The sequence below is a fragment of the Sorex araneus genome, chromosome 4, assembly GCF_027595985.1.
Source record: "Sorex araneus isolate mSorAra2 chromosome 4, mSorAra2.pri, whole genome shotgun sequence".
Classification (NCBI taxonomy): Eukaryota; Metazoa; Chordata; class Mammalia; order Eulipotyphla; family Soricidae; genus Sorex; species Sorex araneus.
The window spans coordinates 116,181,789-116,200,149 of NC_073305.1; the positions used below are offsets into that span (position 1 = coordinate 116,181,789).

At 51.5% G+C, this 18,361-nt stretch overlaps 1 protein-coding gene across 1 annotated transcript in view; it reads right to left on the minus strand.

Annotated features, from left to right (window-relative positions):
- The window catches only part of MDN1 (midasin AAA ATPase 1), a 134,820-nt gene that overhangs the window by 27,307 nt on the left and 89,152 nt on the right, over positions 1 to 18,361 (minus strand). Inside the window, exons 59-76 of the mRNA XM_055134887.1 lie at positions 18,186 to 18,356; positions 16,285 to 16,499; positions 15,481 to 15,868; positions 14,730 to 14,839; positions 12,510 to 13,212; positions 11,570 to 11,731; positions 10,937 to 11,216; positions 9,619 to 9,854; positions 8,983 to 9,078; positions 7,674 to 7,768; positions 6,698 to 6,819; positions 5,875 to 6,021; positions 4,911 to 5,020; positions 4,209 to 4,282; positions 3,392 to 3,593; positions 2,748 to 2,907; positions 2,097 to 2,243; positions 183 to 309 (exon numbers count right to left, since the gene is read on the minus strand). Coding sequence (XP_054990862.1) covers positions 183 to 309; positions 2,097 to 2,243; positions 2,748 to 2,907; positions 3,392 to 3,593; positions 4,209 to 4,282; positions 4,911 to 5,020; positions 5,875 to 6,021; positions 6,698 to 6,819; positions 7,674 to 7,768; positions 8,983 to 9,078; positions 9,619 to 9,854; positions 10,937 to 11,216; positions 11,570 to 11,731; positions 12,510 to 13,212; positions 14,730 to 14,839; positions 15,481 to 15,868; positions 16,285 to 16,499; positions 18,186 to 18,356 — 3,545 coding nt within the window. The remainder of the gene's footprint in view (positions 1 to 182; positions 310 to 2,096; positions 2,244 to 2,747; positions 2,908 to 3,391; positions 3,594 to 4,208; positions 4,283 to 4,910; positions 5,021 to 5,874; positions 6,022 to 6,697; positions 6,820 to 7,673; positions 7,769 to 8,982; positions 9,079 to 9,618; positions 9,855 to 10,936; positions 11,217 to 11,569; positions 11,732 to 12,509; positions 13,213 to 14,729; positions 14,840 to 15,480; positions 15,869 to 16,284; positions 16,500 to 18,185; positions 18,357 to 18,361) is intronic.

Genomic DNA, 18,361 nt, shown 5'->3' on the forward strand with positions numbered 1-18,361 from the left:
GGAGTGAGCAAGAAAACGACCAAGGACTAAAAGTTCACCAAGCACTTTTAGTCTGAGACAGGCCCTTCTGTCACATCATCTTTCCCATGATGCTGCGGGAGGTACTGCTGCCCCCATTTTGGCAAATAAGGAGAAGAAGGCTTCGATGGTCATGGCTGAGACTTATTAATAAGCAAACCCACCGAGACTCGGCCTGCTGAGTGCTGCTGACGATGGACAACGCACTCCGGAGATCAAGAGGGTGAAGATGCAGCATCTCCTGCGAGTTCTTCGAACGAGCCCAGGTAAGGCCCTTGCGATATGACAAACCTAGGAAACAGGGGCACATGCTAAGTGAAGGAACTGGATGTATTGCAGCCTGTCTGCAGTTGTCATAGACGTTCCAAGGGAGGCCCTGGGTCTACAGGCCCCACTCTGGTGAGAAAGCAGAGCTTGGCTCTGCCGACCCCTGCCAACACAGGACCTCGTGTGCTCACAAATTTATGTCTTATGTTTTGGGGCCACCCCAATAGTGAGGGTCACAGGTATCGCTCTATGCCATGTTGCAAGGGTGGGTGCTAAACAACATGTGGTGATGAAAATAAAAATATAGTTCCTGACAAACCTCACGACAAAACTGAAAATACTGAAGAACTGCAATGGTCCATTTCAGAATCTTCACAAAGTGAATGGCTTCAACTCTGGACTGGTCTTGCAAACCTTTGCCTGCTCTTTTCTTTCTGGTTAAATGTCTCCCCTTCCGTTTGCTGCTGCGGTGATTTGCCAGGGGCCTCACCTCGGGGCATGGCGCCCAGGGAGGTCTGTGGTGCTATCCTCAGCTGCGGGCTCCTGCACACACTCGCTGGGGCTCACCCACTTGGCTGGGGCACAAGTCATGGTTGTGCTGCTCGCCAGAGGTTGCTCCTCCTGGTCTTGGTGCTCACAAATTCATGTCTTATGTTTTGGGGCCACCCCAACAGTGCTCAGGAGCTCTTCCCGGCTCTGTGCTTTGTAAATGACTCCTAGCAGTGCTGGGGGACTATATGGAGCACCAGGGGAATCAAACCATCACCAGCCACATGCACGGCAAGTGCCTTACCCTGTACAATCTCTCCGGCCCATGTGTTCAGTAATGGTGCCCACCTGGGGTTGCCTCAGTTTTGTGGCACTCACACTTGTGGCTGTGGTGCCATCAGAAATCATGGATCGGCTGGAGAGGTAGTACAGCGAGTAGGATGCTTGGCTTCATGCAGCCAACCCGGGTTCAATCCCTGGTTTCCCATATGGTCCCCTGAGCACAGCCAGGAGAGTGATTCCTGAGTGCAGAGCCAGGAGTAACCCCTGAGCATTGTAAGGCGTGCCCCCAAACCCAGAATTAAATAAATCATGAATCGCAAGCCAGAACATAGTACAGTATGTAAGTACTAGTACTTGTCTTGCACATAGCCAAAGCAGGTTAGATCCCCATAGGGTCCTCCTGAGCACCACCGGGAGCTATTCCTGAGTGTGGAGCCTGCCGTAACCCCTGAGCATCGCCGGCTGTGACCCCCAAACCAATAAATGAAGGAAAAAAAACGGTGAATGGTTTGCAGCACAGTGAATGGAGGCTCACAGTCAGCAGGGCTGTCACTGCCTGCCACCTTCCTTGTCCCACCCACCATCGCAACTGTCGCTAAAAATTCTCCCCCTCACTAGGTCAATGATGGTTGGAGGAATCGTTTGGGATGGGAGATGTGTGCTGAAAGTAGACCAAGGACCAAACACGGTAGCCTCTCAGTATCTATATTGCAAACCATAATACCTAAAAGTAGAGAGAGTATGGGAGAAATTGTCTGCCATGAAGGCAGAGGGAGGGTTGGGGTGAGGGCAAGGGATACCGGAGACATTGGTGGTGGAAAATGTGCACTGGTGGAGGGACGGGAGTTTGATCATTGTATGACTGAAACTCAAACATGAAAGCTGTGTAACTGTATCTCACGGTGATTCAATGAAAAATATAAATTTTAAAAATTTAAAAGAAAAAAAAAGAAAAAGAAAAAGAAAAAGAAATTCTCCCCCAAAGCACCCAGGCTTTTTCCCCCCAACACCACAACAGGATCTGAAGTTAAGAATCTCACCGGTCTTTGCCAGGTGCTTGAAGAGGTCCGCCAGAGCCCGCTGCTTCTGCATCAGGATGTGCTTGGCTTCGGACCGCTGCTTCTCCTTCTCTGCACTGGGATCCACCTTTAAGTCCTGCAGCTCCCTCGCGGAGGAGATCATGTCACCTTTGGGCAAACCAGGTCCAAAGGGTGTCTCAACGGGCTGAAATCACCCGAGACCCCGGATACCTCCTCAGACTCTGGATCAGATGTCATTCTTCTTTGTGTCCTGGCTAACTATCCACAGTCCCCGATATCTGGTAAATGCTCAATAATTGAAATGATTGAGGACCACAGAGACATAACTGCATTTCACTTTGACAATGAATCAGCCAAAGACAGATAATTTGGGCCAAAGTACAGAAGGTAGGGTGCTAGCCTTGCACACAGTCAACCCAGGTTAAATCCTCGGCATCCCATAGCCCGCCCCAAGTAAGGCCTGAGCACACAGACAGAAGTAAGGCCCGAGCACCTGCGAGTGTGCTCCAAAGACCAAATTTAAAAACAAATGAAAATAATCTATGCTAGGAATCCAGACATCAGAAAAGGACCCAGCGGACATACTGACAGCCTTCCCTGGCTGCCGGGAAGCGCATAAAGCCTGCTGCTGCCCACGCTGCTGGCACATACCTGTGAACTCATCGAGGCGCTCGACGAGCTGAGGCAGGCGGCTCTCCTTCATCAGCGTCAGGCACACCTTCCTCATTCGCTTCAGGAGTGTTGGCAAGCGGCGCAGCAGCGCCCTCTCCCTGGGGAGAGCGGTACCCCCACTCAGTCCTGGCACAGTGACCTGGGAGACAGAGCACGCCTTAGACCTGCATGGGCACTGAATTTCAATGCTGAACACACTCACGCATGCATACACATGCACGCACACGCCAACCTTTGGTGCGGTAAACACTGGGCTCTCACACTAGCTCTGAGGTCTCACGCGGACAAGTGCAGTACCACCAGCACGCGGACAGACACGTGCCATGGCTGTGTGGCGGGGGAACTGCTGCCCCACGCAGGATCAGTGCTGCAGGGCAATGCTCGGTGGAGCCATGGGGAGACGGTGGGGCTTACTGGTGGGTGACGCAGCTGCCACCCTAACATGCTGTGCTGCGCCAGGCCTGCTGGAACCTAGTCTCCTTCTTACCTTCTCCTCCCACCCCTCAATTCCCGAGAATCCAGATACTCCGAAAGGGAAAAGCTTTCACTCAGCACAGGCTGCACCGGCTGGCCCAGGAAGGCAGGTGGGGAGGCGGCAGGAAGGAGCTCACGTGCGGGAATACCTGTGCAGCTGCTGGGCGGGCTAACAGGGTCTCCCTCAGCGCTCGGTTCAGGCTCTGAATTGGGGAGCTCTCACTCGTGACGGCGGCGTCGGCTGAACTGGGCAGGAAGTCCAGCTGCTCCTCCTTGTCACTCTCCACCAGGCACGGCCGGCAGGGCTCACTCAGCACAGCTTCAAATTTCTTCATGAATTTAAAGAGGGTCCTGACCCCAGGTGATGGCGGTAAAGAGAGAAAAGAAGACGGTGAGAGGAGAGAGATAAACGACAGACGCAGATGAACTGAGCTTGTACCCTCTGCAGCAATCAGCACCTTAGAGAGCCCTTTCCACTATGTTCAAAGAAAAGATAGGGTTAATATTGTGCACGTCCCTTTCGTAAACACAAACACTGAGGCCAGGACAGAGAGAAGGCAGCAGAGGATGGAGCGCCTTCACAGCACCTGGCCGACTTTGTGTCTGGCGCACCAGCTGGACCTGAAGGTAGACCTCTCCTTGGGGGGGTCAGAGATGCCTCGGGGAAGTCACACCAAAACAACCTCATATTAGGCTGCACACATGTTCTGCATGTGGGAGGCCCAGATTTCCTCACTGATACCACATGATTGCCTAAGCACTGCTGGGAGTGATCCCTGAACTAGGAGTAGCCCTGAAGCACCACCAGCATGCCCCTCCCCCCTGCAAAAAAATAAAACAACAACTCATTTAAGGCAGCATAGCAGTGTTTGTTGTCTTTTTGCTACATAGCAATATCGTCTTTCTGCTGCCCACATTAGGAGAATTTGAAGCTTTGCTTGTCTCTGGGTTTCAGAGATAAACTACCTGTGTGTCTTTTCCACAGACTGCTTAATGGCCCAGAAGCTGACATCATTCCACTTGGATATCTTCACAAACTCCTGCAAGAGAAAGCTCAAGGGAAGACTCTGTAAAGCCAGAGACATTCTCTATCTCGTGAGATCATCTGTTTCCCAAAGACCAGAGCCCACCCCTTCCCAAGCACAGGGCCAAGAACAGAAAATACAGAAAAGGAACCAGGTGTTTGTCTCAAAGCAGTAACGGAGACCTGCCACAATCCATCAGGGGATCACTGCCCTGTACCCTGGCTTGGAAATCGCTAATCATTTTGGTCCTTTAACCAGATTTGACTGCACAAGTACAGAAGTACTGAGGGAAGGGTCCTACTGTCCCCATGGTGCACCAATCCCAAAGGGGCCAACACTTGATGACCCTCCCCTGAGAGAGCCAGTGAGCCCGCAAGGCCCGGGCAGTGGAGAACTGACCATCACGACCAGTGGTGCCAAGGAGGAGACCCAGGGCCCCACGTGGGAAGCAAGCTTGCCAGCCATCAGTCACCCCCCAGCCCTGGTGTAGTCTCTTACTTGGCAGCTGCAATGCTCTTCTCCGCCCCCCCAGACCCCCACTCCCACCCCACCTCACCATGAAGTGGATGAAAGAACTAACTAGCTGGAAAGGATCTCTCTTACCCTCCCAAGAGTGAGCATGATAGCTGTTCAAGCATCTTACTTTAAGCTCTTTTTCTAAGGGAGAGCGAAGTTCTGCAATTTTGGCCTGGACCCGGTCAAAGAATTGCTTGTAATAATGGTACAAATTCCACAGTACACTGCAAAGTGCATCTGGAAGAAAAGAGAAGGAAAGCAAACACTACAGCTGCTGCATGTGCCATGGGCTCCTTCGGTGGCCCTCACAGTACAGCCATGATCCCTCCTCGCTCCCCTTCAGGACCTGGGAGCACCACTTAACACTCACAGGCAGAGGAGTTCACGGGTGATGCCGAACCCCTGCGTTCGACAGTCCCATGGAAACGGGCTGCCCACACCCCAACCGCTCTCATGTCACCTTACAGGGAATTTTTTTGCTTGTACTTTTGATTTATCAGATTAACAGACCCATGCCTTTGGCTAAAATCACACCTTGAAACCCTTTTTCTGACTCAGACTATAATACCAGGAGAAGCCAAGCCTGCTTTAAAAGACACGGAGAAGCCCGGCTGACCCTGACTGCAGAGGATACAGAGGATACAGACATTCATTTCCCAGTGATGGGTCTTTCCAGGTTACTATGGTAACTGTGACTAGGGAGTGCCACATGCCGTTACTTGATCTGTGGCAGTGTCTTACTAGATCAAAGAACCAATAAAGGCCTGGATCAGGCAGAAGCTTGGCAGGACGCATGCACTGTCTAGACAGAAAGACGTTCTGCTTTAGCACCCTGTTACCTGATACTCCTGCTTGGCAGTTTATTTTCACCCAGTTCACTAGTCAGTCTTCAGTTTATAACCAGTCTGGGCTTGGCTTTAATATTCTTCTACCAATCTGATGCAAGTTGCAGTCAAGTTAAAAAGTAACCAGAAGGGTCTTGTTTAACACTAGGTATTCAGAACACCTGAGTCAGGTGGAAACTTCAGCCTAGGCCATTTACCAGTGCAATATAGAAGCAGAAGGGGAAAAATACATATAGAGAGCCTTACCCTTTCCTTCCACCTGCGGCATCAACAGAACATGACAGTGGAAAACTAGTAACATCTGCAGTCGCACGTGGAATTCTCCCAGTGAGGATCCTTCAATAAACGCTTGCAATGTGTTGACCAGCAATATCAGGGTCATCTGTCTGTCATCTTTAGAGATTCAAAAGGGAAAACACACATGTGCCTGCCACCATCCCTCTTCCCCGAGGGACGGCTGTCCAGCAGAGGACACAATCAAAGCAAAGCTGGAATCATAAGCTGGTTGGTTTAGAAGCAACAGCAGCAGTCCAGGGGGCTGATAAATGCACCCACAGCAAAGCATGAGACTGAATTATGATGTGTTTGTTATAAGTAAGAAAAAAAGAAAACACCTTAACCTCAAAAAGTGTTAAAATACTTTGAATGGCTTTTGTTTTCATTTTCTGTGCCACACACCTGGGGTGCTCTGGAGTTGCTCCTGGAGACCTGTCACCCGCAGGGCAATTGCCTCACCCCTGTACTCTCTCTCCAGCCCCAAACTCAAGCGTGTTCTCTACTACTTACCAAGAAGGCCGCCTTCTTCAAGGGTTGCCTCATGGTCATAGCCAAAAAGGGAAAACTTTCTATGACTAGTTTTCTAGACTTTCGATGAGTCACCTGAATCAGCCTGATTTTCAATTCTCTCCTCTTATTAGGAAAATAACTAGACAGCTTTCCTCACTGCCTTCCGCCAACAGAGGCGGTGAAACGACCTATCCTGTATGAAGGCAAGAGCTGAAGCACCCACACTTCAAATGCCGAGTGTGAAACCTCTGAAAAAAGCCAGGGACCTGTGGACAAGCATTACCTTCCCGCTCTTCTGTTTGTTCCTGCATGTGCTTCTCAAGCATCTGGTAGATGGAGAACCAGTGCTTGGTGGATTTCTCAGTGTGGCGCTTCAAGGTATTTTCCAAACTCATAGACCAGCAGCTGAAACACAGGAGAGGGGGCCAAGGCAGCATTAAAGGAAACCCACTTACAATACATGAAAAGCATAGAAGCTGAATACATTCCTTATTCTCTCCTTGCAGATGGACATGGAGAAGCCACCTCGTCTGCTGCCTCAGAAATGTTTGCTTCTGGGGTGGGAGGGACACTACAGCAAATAAGGTGCTTGCCTTGCGTGGAGCTGACCCAGGTTCAACCCCAGCACCACAAAGAAATGTGTGCACTTTTTGGCCTGTGTTTTTAAAAATTATTTTTAAACTTTATTTTTTAATTGAATCACTGTGAGCTACACTTAAAAAAGCCTTCAGGGGCCGGAGTGATAGCACAGCAGGTAAGGCGTTTGCCGTGCATGCCGCCAACCCGGGTTCGATCCCCGGCATCCCATATGGTCCTCCAAGCACCGCCAGGAGTAATTCCGAGTGCAAAGCCAGGAGTAACCCCTGAGCATCGCTGGGTGTGACCCAAAAAGCAAAAAAAAAAAAAAAAGCCTTCATGTTTGCATTTCGGTCATACAATGACCCATCCCTCTACCAGTGTACATTTTCCACCATCAATGCCCCCAGTATCCCCCTGTCCCATCCCACCCCTCCCCTGCCTCTATGGCAGACAATTTCCCTCTTACTCTCTCTCTACTTATGGCCATTATGGTTTACAATACAGGTAATGAGAGTTCTGGCCTTTATTAAGGTCATCTAACTTCTGATTAATGAGGAAAAAAATTTTAACTGTCTTAACTACATAAACCTTGAAGAAACAAACTATCAAGAAACAGAAAAAAAAAAAGTCTCCCACAGCCTACATTCAGGAGAGGAGGAAGTAGTATGAGCATCACTTACTTCAGTTCCAGTTTCCTCCACCGAATTATCGTCTGACTAACCAAATCGAGATGTTTCCGTAAAGACAGAGCTCGACTTGCATTTTCCTCCCAATCCTAAAAAGAAACAAAGTGAAAATTCTATGGCCATGACTCAGACCCTAGCTCACCACCCCTTCCCTCAGGACCTCCTTCCTGGACTTTTCACTATTACTACTGGCCTCTTAAACATGCTTTATGGGGCCAGAGATAGTACAAGGATTAAGGCATTCGCCCTGCATGTAGCTGACCCATTGCCAGGAGTGACCCCTGCTGGCCCTGAGCACAGACCTAGTAGCCCTTCAGCACCACCAAGTGTGGCTCAAAAACCCAAAGCAAATGAACATATTTTATGCTGATTTACCTATAAAAGAAAAGAGGTTCTCGTCATTAATTTTTTTTTGAAGAGGGGGGGGGGTCCACCACCCAGAAGCACTCAGGGTTTACTCCTGGCTTTGTACTCAGGGATCACTCCTGGTGGGTTTGGGGAACCATAAAGGGTGCTGGGATCGAACCTGGGATCGGCCAGTGCAAGGCAAGTTCCCTACCCGCTGTATCACGCCAGCCTCTGGTTTGTTTATTCCTGTTTTGGGGCCACGCCCAGTGGTGTTCAGAAAATACTCCTGGTTCTATGCTCAGGAAAGACCCATGACAGTACAATCTCTTCAGCCTGATAGAAATGAGTTCAAATCCAGTCTATGAGGGGCTGGAGTGATAGCACAGCGGGTAGGGCATTTGCCTTGCACGCGGCCGACCTGGGTTCGATTCCCAGCATCCCATATGGTCCCCTGAGCACCGCCAGGAGTAATTCCTGAGTGCAGAGCCAGGAGTAACCCCTGTGCATCACCAGGTGTGACCCAAAAAGAAAAAAAAAAAAAATCCAGTCTATGAGCTAAAAGTTCTTTCTGGTCAGTTGACAGGAGTCCAGAAAAGCCAAGCTTACAGGCAGGTAGAAAGCACAGGATCTGGAGAACGTGGCCTACATTCCTACAGACACATGACCATCGCCATTACCTTCGCCCCTTTGCCCCCGGGCCTAGAGGCCACACCGACACTCATCTGATACACAGGGGAGAACTGAGGGAAGTGCAGGAAGTCTCTGTGTCTGAAGGTGGCCCTACGAGTCCCAGCAGAGTGAACGCTGCGTCCCCATCCTGACAGCAAGCCCCCCGCTCCAGGTGTTCCAGAGATAGCAGCTTCAGCCAAGAGGTGCTCCTCTGTCCCACCCACACTTTCTGTTCCTCCAAGAACAGAGCTGCCGTCTCCGAAATAGTGAAGTGAGCGCATCTTACCTGAGCCTTGGCCAGAAGGATCTCTAAGCCATTCAGGAATTTTGAGACGGGGCAGGAGAGGGGGAAACCACGGATTCTGTCCATTACAACCAGCAGCTGCAAGGGAAATAGATTCAGGTGTGTCTGGTGGAGAAGCAGCACCCCCCGCCCAAGTCACAGGGCCCCCAAAGCAGCCTCGGTGGACGTTTCACCTCAAGCCCCTCTGAAGAAAGCCGCAGGTGGCACTCCCAGCCCCATGGGTCCTGACCGAGATAAAACACTTTATTGGACATGTCAGCCTGAATGTAACTTAGGCTAATAGGAAAGGTCACTCTCAGGCCCCTCTTATACCCTTAGAGCTATCACTATAGGACTGGCTGAAGGACAAGGTCAGAGTCCAGGCTGTCAGTCCTGCAATGGCCAGGCTTCCCCATAATTGCAGAACAGGAGCGGACAGCGTGCCCTGACCAGCAGGCAGTGAGCAGAGGCCCTGCCCTGCGCAGACAGCAGCAATACAGACTGGCAGGAACACCTTCAGTGGGACAGTGCACATGTCACACTGAACTGGGGTCCTGAACCCTTTGTCTGTGTGGTTTAAGGACCCCCCCCACCCCCGGGATGGCGAGAGGCCAGCTCCTCAGCTCCCCTCCTCCCTACCTGCTCGAGAGCTGGGTGCTCCGGCCACTCCTGCAGCAGCTGCCGCACCGCCTCGGAGAAACCGTGAAGCACAGGCTGGCAGAGTCGTGCCTCTGGGACATTGGGGTGCTGGTAGAAGTCATAGGGCCCGTCAGGCCTCACCATCAGTTCCGAGGCCGTCTCCCCAAAGAGAGTGTTATGGGCAAGGGTGCAGGCCAAAAGCTGGCTGCCCAAGAGCTGACCGTTCAGTTCAACATCTACAAAGGGAAAGCAGGAAAGCAGTGAAGTCAGGATGCCGATGGATCGAGTTACCAAGACGTCGGGAGCTACTGGCACGGAGAAAGCAGGTATTTAAAAGTCACCCACACCCAAGGCAACACGGGCTGAGAAGATTCTGTGGCTCTAACACCACAACTGGCATCAAAACTGGCCAAGGTGCTGGATCTGCAGAAGAACTCAGTCCATTACGACCAACCACGATTGAATTGGGACGGCACAGAATTTAGTTTAAAAGATTCAAGGGTCCAGTTTTTAATGGTGTTCAAAGTAGGGTGAAATCTAATTATATGGATAAGGAGGTCACATAGAAAACTGTATCCCACACCGTTTCTGAATTCCAAAAGACTTCATTTGAAAAGCTACTAAAGCTACTAGAAGAAAGTCGGAAAAACCACTGGAAAATAAGACCATGTAAAACCAAGCTCAGGGCTGCAGCAACAGCACAGAAGGTAAAGCACTGAGCCCTGCTGGGAGTGATGCCTGAGCACAGAGCCAGGAGTAAGCCCTGAGCACCACTGTGTGGCACCCTCAAAACAACAACAACAACAACAAAAAAAACCCCAAACCAAGTTCATATCCTTTCTTTTTTTCCTTTTTGGGTCACACCCGGTGATGCTCCAGGGTTACTCCTGGCGCTACACTCTGGAGTAAGTCCTGGCGGTGCTCAAGGGACCATACGGGGTGCCGGGGATCAAACCCCGGCTCAGCTGCATACAAGGCACATGCCCTACCCACTGTACTATTGCTCCGGCCCCCATATCATTATTATTTTAGTCCCTTTGCCCTAAAGCATTCCAACAATGAGACACCGTCTTTGATATTGCAGCATTTTAAGACCCCTTTCTGGAATTAAATTTTCTTTTTAATTCTATCAATAAGGAAGTTAAGGAACACAGAGTAGTGATGGTTCTGACTGTTCCAAAAGTAGCCATTGCATTTATCTATTTGTTGTTGCTTGGGAGTCACAGTCGAACCTGGGTTGCCAAGTAACTACTTCTTGTGCCCCCTCCTATATACTGATTTGGTTTCCTACAAGTATAAGAGCAGGAAAGTACCGTACCCATCAGGGGGTAAAAGTGCGTGACGAGAGAGGCCCCGGTCTGGTAGCAGGACAGAAACAGGCTGAGGTAATGCTTGGCCTCATGGGGCGGCACAGTTTGCTGGTACCAGAGGGACCGAGCAAAGTGGATGCACAGCTGCTGGTGGATGAGCATCACAGCCTGCATGGAGCTCTGGGAGAGGAGGGCAGGGTCCGGGACTCCTTCTCCTTCTTCCTCTTGCCCATCTGCTGCTCCTTTCTCTTGCTCCAGTGTTGGTTTGATCAAAATATCTGCAAAGTCCTGCAAAGAACAGTGTAGACAGAGTTCTTAAATCAAACTGCAGTTCCAGTCATCAGAGTAGGTAGAAGCAAAGATGAGATAGTATGAACAGGGGTTTTAAAAATAAAAATCAGGGGCTGGAGCGATAGCACAGCGGGTAGGGCGTTTGCCTTGCACGCGGCCAACCCGGGTTCGATTCCCAGCATCCCATATGGTCCCCTGAGCGCCACTAGGGGTAATTCTTGAGTGCAGTGCCAGGAGTAACCCCTGTGCATCGCCGGGTGTGATCCAAAAAAAAAAAAATCAATTTTTATGCATCAGCAAAGACTGAAATTATGTAAAACCATCTGAAGGGAATGTGTTTGCCCGCCAACCTTGTCGTGCAGTGGGAACTGTTTTCTGAATTCCCGCTCCTCCTCCTCCTCCTCGCTCAGGACTGCTCTGGAGCTCTTACTCCTGGATCTGTACAAGCTGTTTTCCTGCTCGGCCTTCTCCTGGGCTGCGCGCTCCTGCTCATCCCACTCGTTGATGACTTCCTGAAAAACCACATTCGAAAGAAAGCTCACTCGTTTCTGCTGAGTAACTCAACACGAATAAAAGAGACACGGTTCAGACACAAAATAACGCCAATATCCAAGAAATAAAATTCTATTTAAGAGAACAAACAGGCTGTTTCTGAGCTGTTTATCTGCACAAAAACAAGTTTCCTAAATACCCTCTTGATGCATTTTCTCCTATAGTGTCCCAGGTGTACAAACTTGCTGCAGGAAAGCTAAGAGGGCTGAAAGATACCAGTCAGCAGAAGTGAGTTATGCCTTCCCAGACCTCACACCCTAACCCCATGCAGTCTCCTAACATTTTATGTGATCTCTTCTTTCACTTATTTTACTGGGAAGGAGGGGCAACTGGGCCAAAGTCAGCAGTGTGGAATCACTCCTGGCATGCTCAGGGACCCCATCTGGAACACCGGAGAAGCAAACCCAGATGGGCTGCGTGCAAGGCAAGTGCCCTATTGTGTTCTCCCTCTCTCTCCCCTTCCTTCCCCCTCTCCCTCCCTCCCCCCTCCGCTCCCCTTCTCCCTCCCTCCTTCTCTCTCCCCCCTCCCTCTCTCCCCTTCTCTCTCCCTCCCTCCCTCCTTCCCTCCCTCCCTCCCTCCCTCCTTCCCTCCCTCCCTCTCTCCTTTCAGATCACCCTGAGGGGCAAAGGTTCCCAAGCGTGAAACGGGGAAAAGCAGCCACTAGCTAGATGTCCCACTCCCTGGCCCCTGCTGCTGTCCTCTGGGGCCTTCCTGGCTGGCTCTGGTGTAAGGCGCACCTGACACACGTGTCTGAAGAGCTGCAGGGCCCGCGGGTCCAGCTCGCCTTTGCAGAGCACGTGGGAGCGCAGGTAGAGCAGCGAGTTGAGCAGCAGCTGCTGGCGGGTCGGGCAGTGCCTCCCACCCCCTTCCAGCTCCTTGCTGCCAGACCGCTTGGGGAGGAGCTTGCCGAGGCCACGCAGCACCTCCTCCGACTCCACGGCGCACAGTGCATCGGCGTGCGCATAGTAGGTGGGGAAGGCAGGGCCCACGGAAGGGAAGGCCAGCAGGGACGTGGCCAGGGCGCCCAGGCTGCCTGCCGAGACCACGCTGCCATGCAGCGCGGCGTGGACAGCGGACGCCACGAGCCGCAGGCCGTGCTGCAGCTGCAGGATGGAAGCCTGCAGCGGGGCCACGGCGTCGGGAAACTGGGCGTAGTCTTCAGCCAGCCGCTTCCGGAACTGCTGCTGCGACTGCTGCCAAGAGGACTCCTCCCTCAGCAGGGCCTGGGCCGCCAGTGCCGAGCGCGGCCCCTCTGGGCGCAGCTGCTGCAGGAGCCGGGCCAGCAGGTCCCGCACGGCCGCGGGCTGGGCGATGCTGCTGATGTAGTGGTGGAGCTCCTGGACCAAGGACTCGTAGGTGGGCAGCGGCGGGCGACAGGCCTGCTTCTTGGACAGGTCGCACACAGCCTTCTCCAGCTGCTCCATTCTCTGGCGAAGTGACCTGGAGGCAATTGAAATACAGCGTGTGGGCCCACTCCCAGCCAGAACAAGGAGGCGCACACCTAAGCTGAGCCCTCCAGAGCAAAGGCCACACGCCACGGATCCTGGGGACCCAGCAAAGTGAGTGACCTCCAGCATGTTGACCCAGACTGAGAGCCGCGCTTTGTCAGGCCTCTAAAGCAGGTATTACCATCCTCCTTTTATCTATCTATCTATCTATCTATCTATCTATCTATCTATCTATCTATCTATCTATCTATCTATCCATCCATCTATCTTTTTGGCTTTTGGGATCACACCCAGAGAGTATCAGGGATTACTCCTGGCTCTGCACTCAGGAATAACTCCTGGCCAGTGCTCTGGGGACCATATAGAATGCCAGGGCTTGAACCTGGGTCAGCCACATGCAAGGCAAATGCCCTCCCTGCTGTGCTATCTCTCGGACCCCTATCATCCTTTTATTTTTTTTCCCAAATTAACTCACTGTGAGATACAGTTACAAAGCTTTCATGTTTGAGTTTCAGTCATACAATCGTAGAACACCCATCCCCCACCAGTGTGCATTTTCCACCACCAACGTTCCCAGTATTCCTCCCCTCCCCTAACACCCCTCCCCCACCTCTATGGCAGATAATTTCCTACTTACTCTCTACTTTTGGACATTACGGTCTGCAATACAGATACTGAGAGGCCATCATTTTTGGCCTTTATCTACTTTCAGCACACATCTCCCATCCCAAGCAATTTCTCCAACCATCATTGAGTTAGTGATCTCATCTCTATCCCAGCTGCCTTCTCTCCCAGTTCATGAGATACGTTTCCAACCGTAGATCAATATTCCAGGCCCTTGTCTCTACTGTCGTTGGGTATTAGTCTCCTACTCTGTTATTTTATATTCCACATGTGAGTGCAAACTTTCTATGTCTGTCTCTCTTTTTCTGACTCATTTCACTTAGCATGAATACTCTCAATGTCCATCCACTTATATGTAAATTCCATTGACTTCATCTTTCCTAACAGCTACATAGTAATCCATTGTGTAGATATACCAAAGTTTCTGTAACCAGTCCTCTGTTCCCTGGCACTCGGGTTGTTTCCAGATTCTGGCTATTGTGAACAGTGCTGCAATGAACATATATCATCCTCCTTTAATAGACACAGGCATGAAGGCTCAGAAGCAGGACAGAGCCCACCCGAAGTCTACAGTCAAAGGACAGGGCCAGGACTGACTGACGTTTGGAACTCACTGGACTGTCCAGCATTTCCAATGGTGACAGATGGACACCGTAAAGATCACCACCTCCAGCCTCTCCAACGCTAAAAAGGAATTCTCACTTCGCACCTCCCTTGGGCCTCATGATTCCTCCCTCTTGTTCAAGAGATTTTCTGATTTTAACAGTCCAATATCTGATGCCGTTCTATTGACGAAACCCCTCAGCTCTGCTAACGCTGCAGTGGTACTGCAAAGATGGACTTCAAGCTGCCTTCTGTTATCTCGCATCAGCACTCCGGAGTTACCTGACGTGAGGATGAGCGTGTCGGATAATGTCCTCGTCTCCCAGGTCTCGGCCTGTCCGCAGCTGTGATGACAGGTTTCGGGTCTTCCACTCGCACTGCAGCTGGTACAACTATTGGGAAAGGGAGAAGCAGCAGGTTGGGCTCGGCCAGCGAGGACGCTGCTGCCTCGGTCCAAGCCCAGGGCCCCGAGGACGGCAGAACCACCAGAGGGAAGACAGGGCTCCTGAAGGAGCCAGGGCAGCCCACGCCCTGGCCCCAGACTACTCGCAAGTTTCTGGTGAAAAAGCTCTGATATTTCTAACCTTCCGAGACTATGGCCGATGAACCTTAACCCCAATTAACTGTCCTCCTTGAAACCAAGGCACAAACCTTAAATCGCTATCTCAGTGTATTACGTTCCTGCATCTGGATGGAAACTACAATGTGGTGACAAAGGAGGCCACATCCAATCAATCTACTTGACTCTCGAGCTCCAGGTAATACCAAGAAGAGGAAACTGGGCGAACAGGACATGCCCTTTCTACAAAGACACCCATGCCCAAAACACCCCAAACCCAGTTTCTGCAGAAGTGTGGAGAGCCAAGAGACGTCCCTGCTCCTGCGGGTGTCCCGGGTGGCTCCACCCTTCCCTGTGCCTGTGTCTGCTGGAAGCAAACTGTGTGCATAGAGGGGTGGGGGGAAGACGGACCGAGCGACACCCCCAGCTCCCCCAGCGGGTCAGGAGGAGCCTGGCCCCGGCTCGCCTGCATACCTCTTCCTGGGTGTACTTGAGCTTGTACTCCCTCTTCACGGCAGGGTCAAAGCGAGCCTGGGGAAGCCATGTCTGAATCTGGAGCAAGCCGAGGCTCACCCAGAGGCTCCCCCGCCGGGCCGGCTCCGGCAGGTCGCGCTCGCTGTCCGCTTCGCCGCACAGGTGGCGCAGGCAGGTGAGAAGCAGGCACAGCAGGTCTTGGGGCAGTGCGTCCCGGCCGGCCAGGCCCCCGAGAGTCTGGCCCACGTGCTGGAAGGCGCGGCTGTCCCGGAGCGGCAGCCGCTGGCAGGCCCGCACGTACTCGGGCTGTTGGGGCCCGGGGAGGAGCCCTGCCAGGCCCAACAGGTGCCGGCACAGCACCAGGCCCTGTAGTCTCGAGTCCGTGCACCTGTGCAGACAGGGAACCAGTCACGGGCCTGCATGGCATCTGGCCAAGTCTGTGTCTTTTTTTTTTGGCTTTCTGGGTCCCTCCCGGCATTGCACAGGAATTCCTAAGTGGCTCTGCACTCAGGAATTACTCCTGGCGGTGCTCGGGGGACCATATGGGATGCTGGGAATCGAACCCGATCAACCGCGTGCAAGGCAAATGCCCTACCCGCTGTGCTATTGCTCCAGCCCCCATGTCTGTGTCTTACCCCCCAACCCCAGCACGTGTGACCTAACACTGCACTAAGCACCACCCTCTTGATGACAAGATGCGTCAAGTCTTGGCAGCAGAACTAAGCACCTATGCCTGGCAGCCAGTTCTGGGCTGGAACCTGCTGACCAGCCAGGAAGCATCCCTGCCCCAGGTGGGGGACGTACCTGAACTCGGCCATGGAGGGCACTGCCATGTTGGTCCACAGCACTGAGTTTATGTCCCGGAGTTGCTGCGTCCGTTCAACCCATTCTCCCAGTGTGACGTGTGAGGAAGACAAGATGGGGAGGCCACTCACATCCCAGGGACCTTCTCTGCAGCTGCTGGTCAAGAGCTCAAAGCAGCATTTGGAAAACACGGCTCTACCGAGGCTGCCGGGGCCCTGGCGGAGAGAGAGACAGTGACTTCATGAAAGGGACGCCAAGGGTCGCTAAAATGCCAGTGAGCACCTCAGAAGGAGGAAGAGAATCTAGAAACGAGCAAAGCAGCAGTGAGAGACCAGAGCCAACGTCAGAGCGGGAGCAAAGCCTGCACGCCTGAGCACCAGGGACAGTGCTTGCAGCAGAGCGAGGAGAGCTGCAGGGAGGAACGGGAGACATGGAGGCTGGGAAAGAACAAGAATCCCAGGACACTGCCCGCCAGACCTGGGCTCGGGGTCTTCGCTGGGCTACAATCACACTTGCTGCCAGGAGAGTCAGGCGGTCACTTACACGATAGGAAACACTGACTATGTGATGCTTGGGAATGCATGAGGCTTCACTAGAGCCTGTGACAGACGCTCTACATTGAGAATCAGCATCAACAGAGCAAGGAAACAAGAGTACAGAAGCAAATCCATGTTAGCAACAGGGTTGTGTTGAATATTAGCATTTGAAATCTGAATGTAAAGAATGAATGAGTCTAAAACGATACTGCTTTGAGATGTACAACTGATGAAAAATTTGAAGTTTCAGGGCTGGAGCGATAGTACAGTAGGTAGGGCATTCGCCTTGCACACAGCCAACTCAGACTGAATCCTGGGCATCCCATATGCCATCTGGTCCCCAGAGCACCGCTAGCAGTGATTTTTGAGTGCAGAGCCAGGTGTAACCTTGAGCACCACCCTATTGAGAAAATTAGTTTCAACATGAAAACAGACATACGAGAACCAGAGCAAAAGTATGTTTAGGGAGGGCATGTGTCTTGCATAAGGCTGACCCAGACTTAATCCTGAGGATTCCACATGGGTCCCTAAGCCTGTGAGGAGTGATCCGTGAGTGCAGAGGCAGAGACCAGAAATATCAGATGAACAAAGACATACAAAGACAGTTAATATAAACTGGAAGAGGACAGGCAAGTAACCTCTGCATGTACTAGTAAGAAAGTAACTGGAATAAATTTTAGCAGAGTTCTGAATTTACTCCTGCCAACACTATAAAGGTACACCTTCAAGTTCCTCAGTTTACTTACATGCTTAACATGTATGTACATAAACAGAAGGCTTAAAAATTGTTATTTCTGGTGAATTCTACATTATAAGCACACTTCCACAGTGTGAAAATCTTTTATACTAGAAAAATTTGAGGTGGCGGTGTCAGAGATGAAACCCAGGACCACAGTTGGGAGGCAGGCACTCTACAACGTACTGTGTCACATTTCTGGCCTCACAAAATATTTTAAATAGAAAGAAAATTAAAGACTTGTTAAAGAAAAATGCTTTTTTTTTTTTAGACTTTTTGTGTTATACCGGGCAAGGCTCAGGGGTTACTCCCGGCTCTGCACTGAGGAATTACTCCTGGCAGTGCTCAAGGACCATATGGGATGCAAGATATCAAACTTGGGTCAGGCAAATGCCCTCCTCAATGTATTATTGCTCCAGCCCCCAAAGAAAACCTTTTTACACTGTATGCATTTCCTGTATTGTTAACAGAGGGTATTTTTTCTGAGGTGAAGGTAACATCCTCCAGCAAATCAAGTATTTTAATCACTTACTTTGTCACTGGTGCAGCCAAGGAATCAATGTTTATAGTTAGGTTACTGAGATGACTTCCCATCGCCACTAATACTTTGCTGAATTAGGCAAACATACCTTCAGGGTCGAGTCTAAAGAGGACCTGGGCGCCTCCCACTGCTGCGAGTCGGCCAGAGGGCTCCACGTGAGCCAGTACTCCGGGTCTGTGGTGACAATGCTGCTCCAGAAAGATCCAAATGTGGCACTGAACAGCTCGGACCACAGAGAGATAGCTGCCTCCAGAGGCAGCTAGA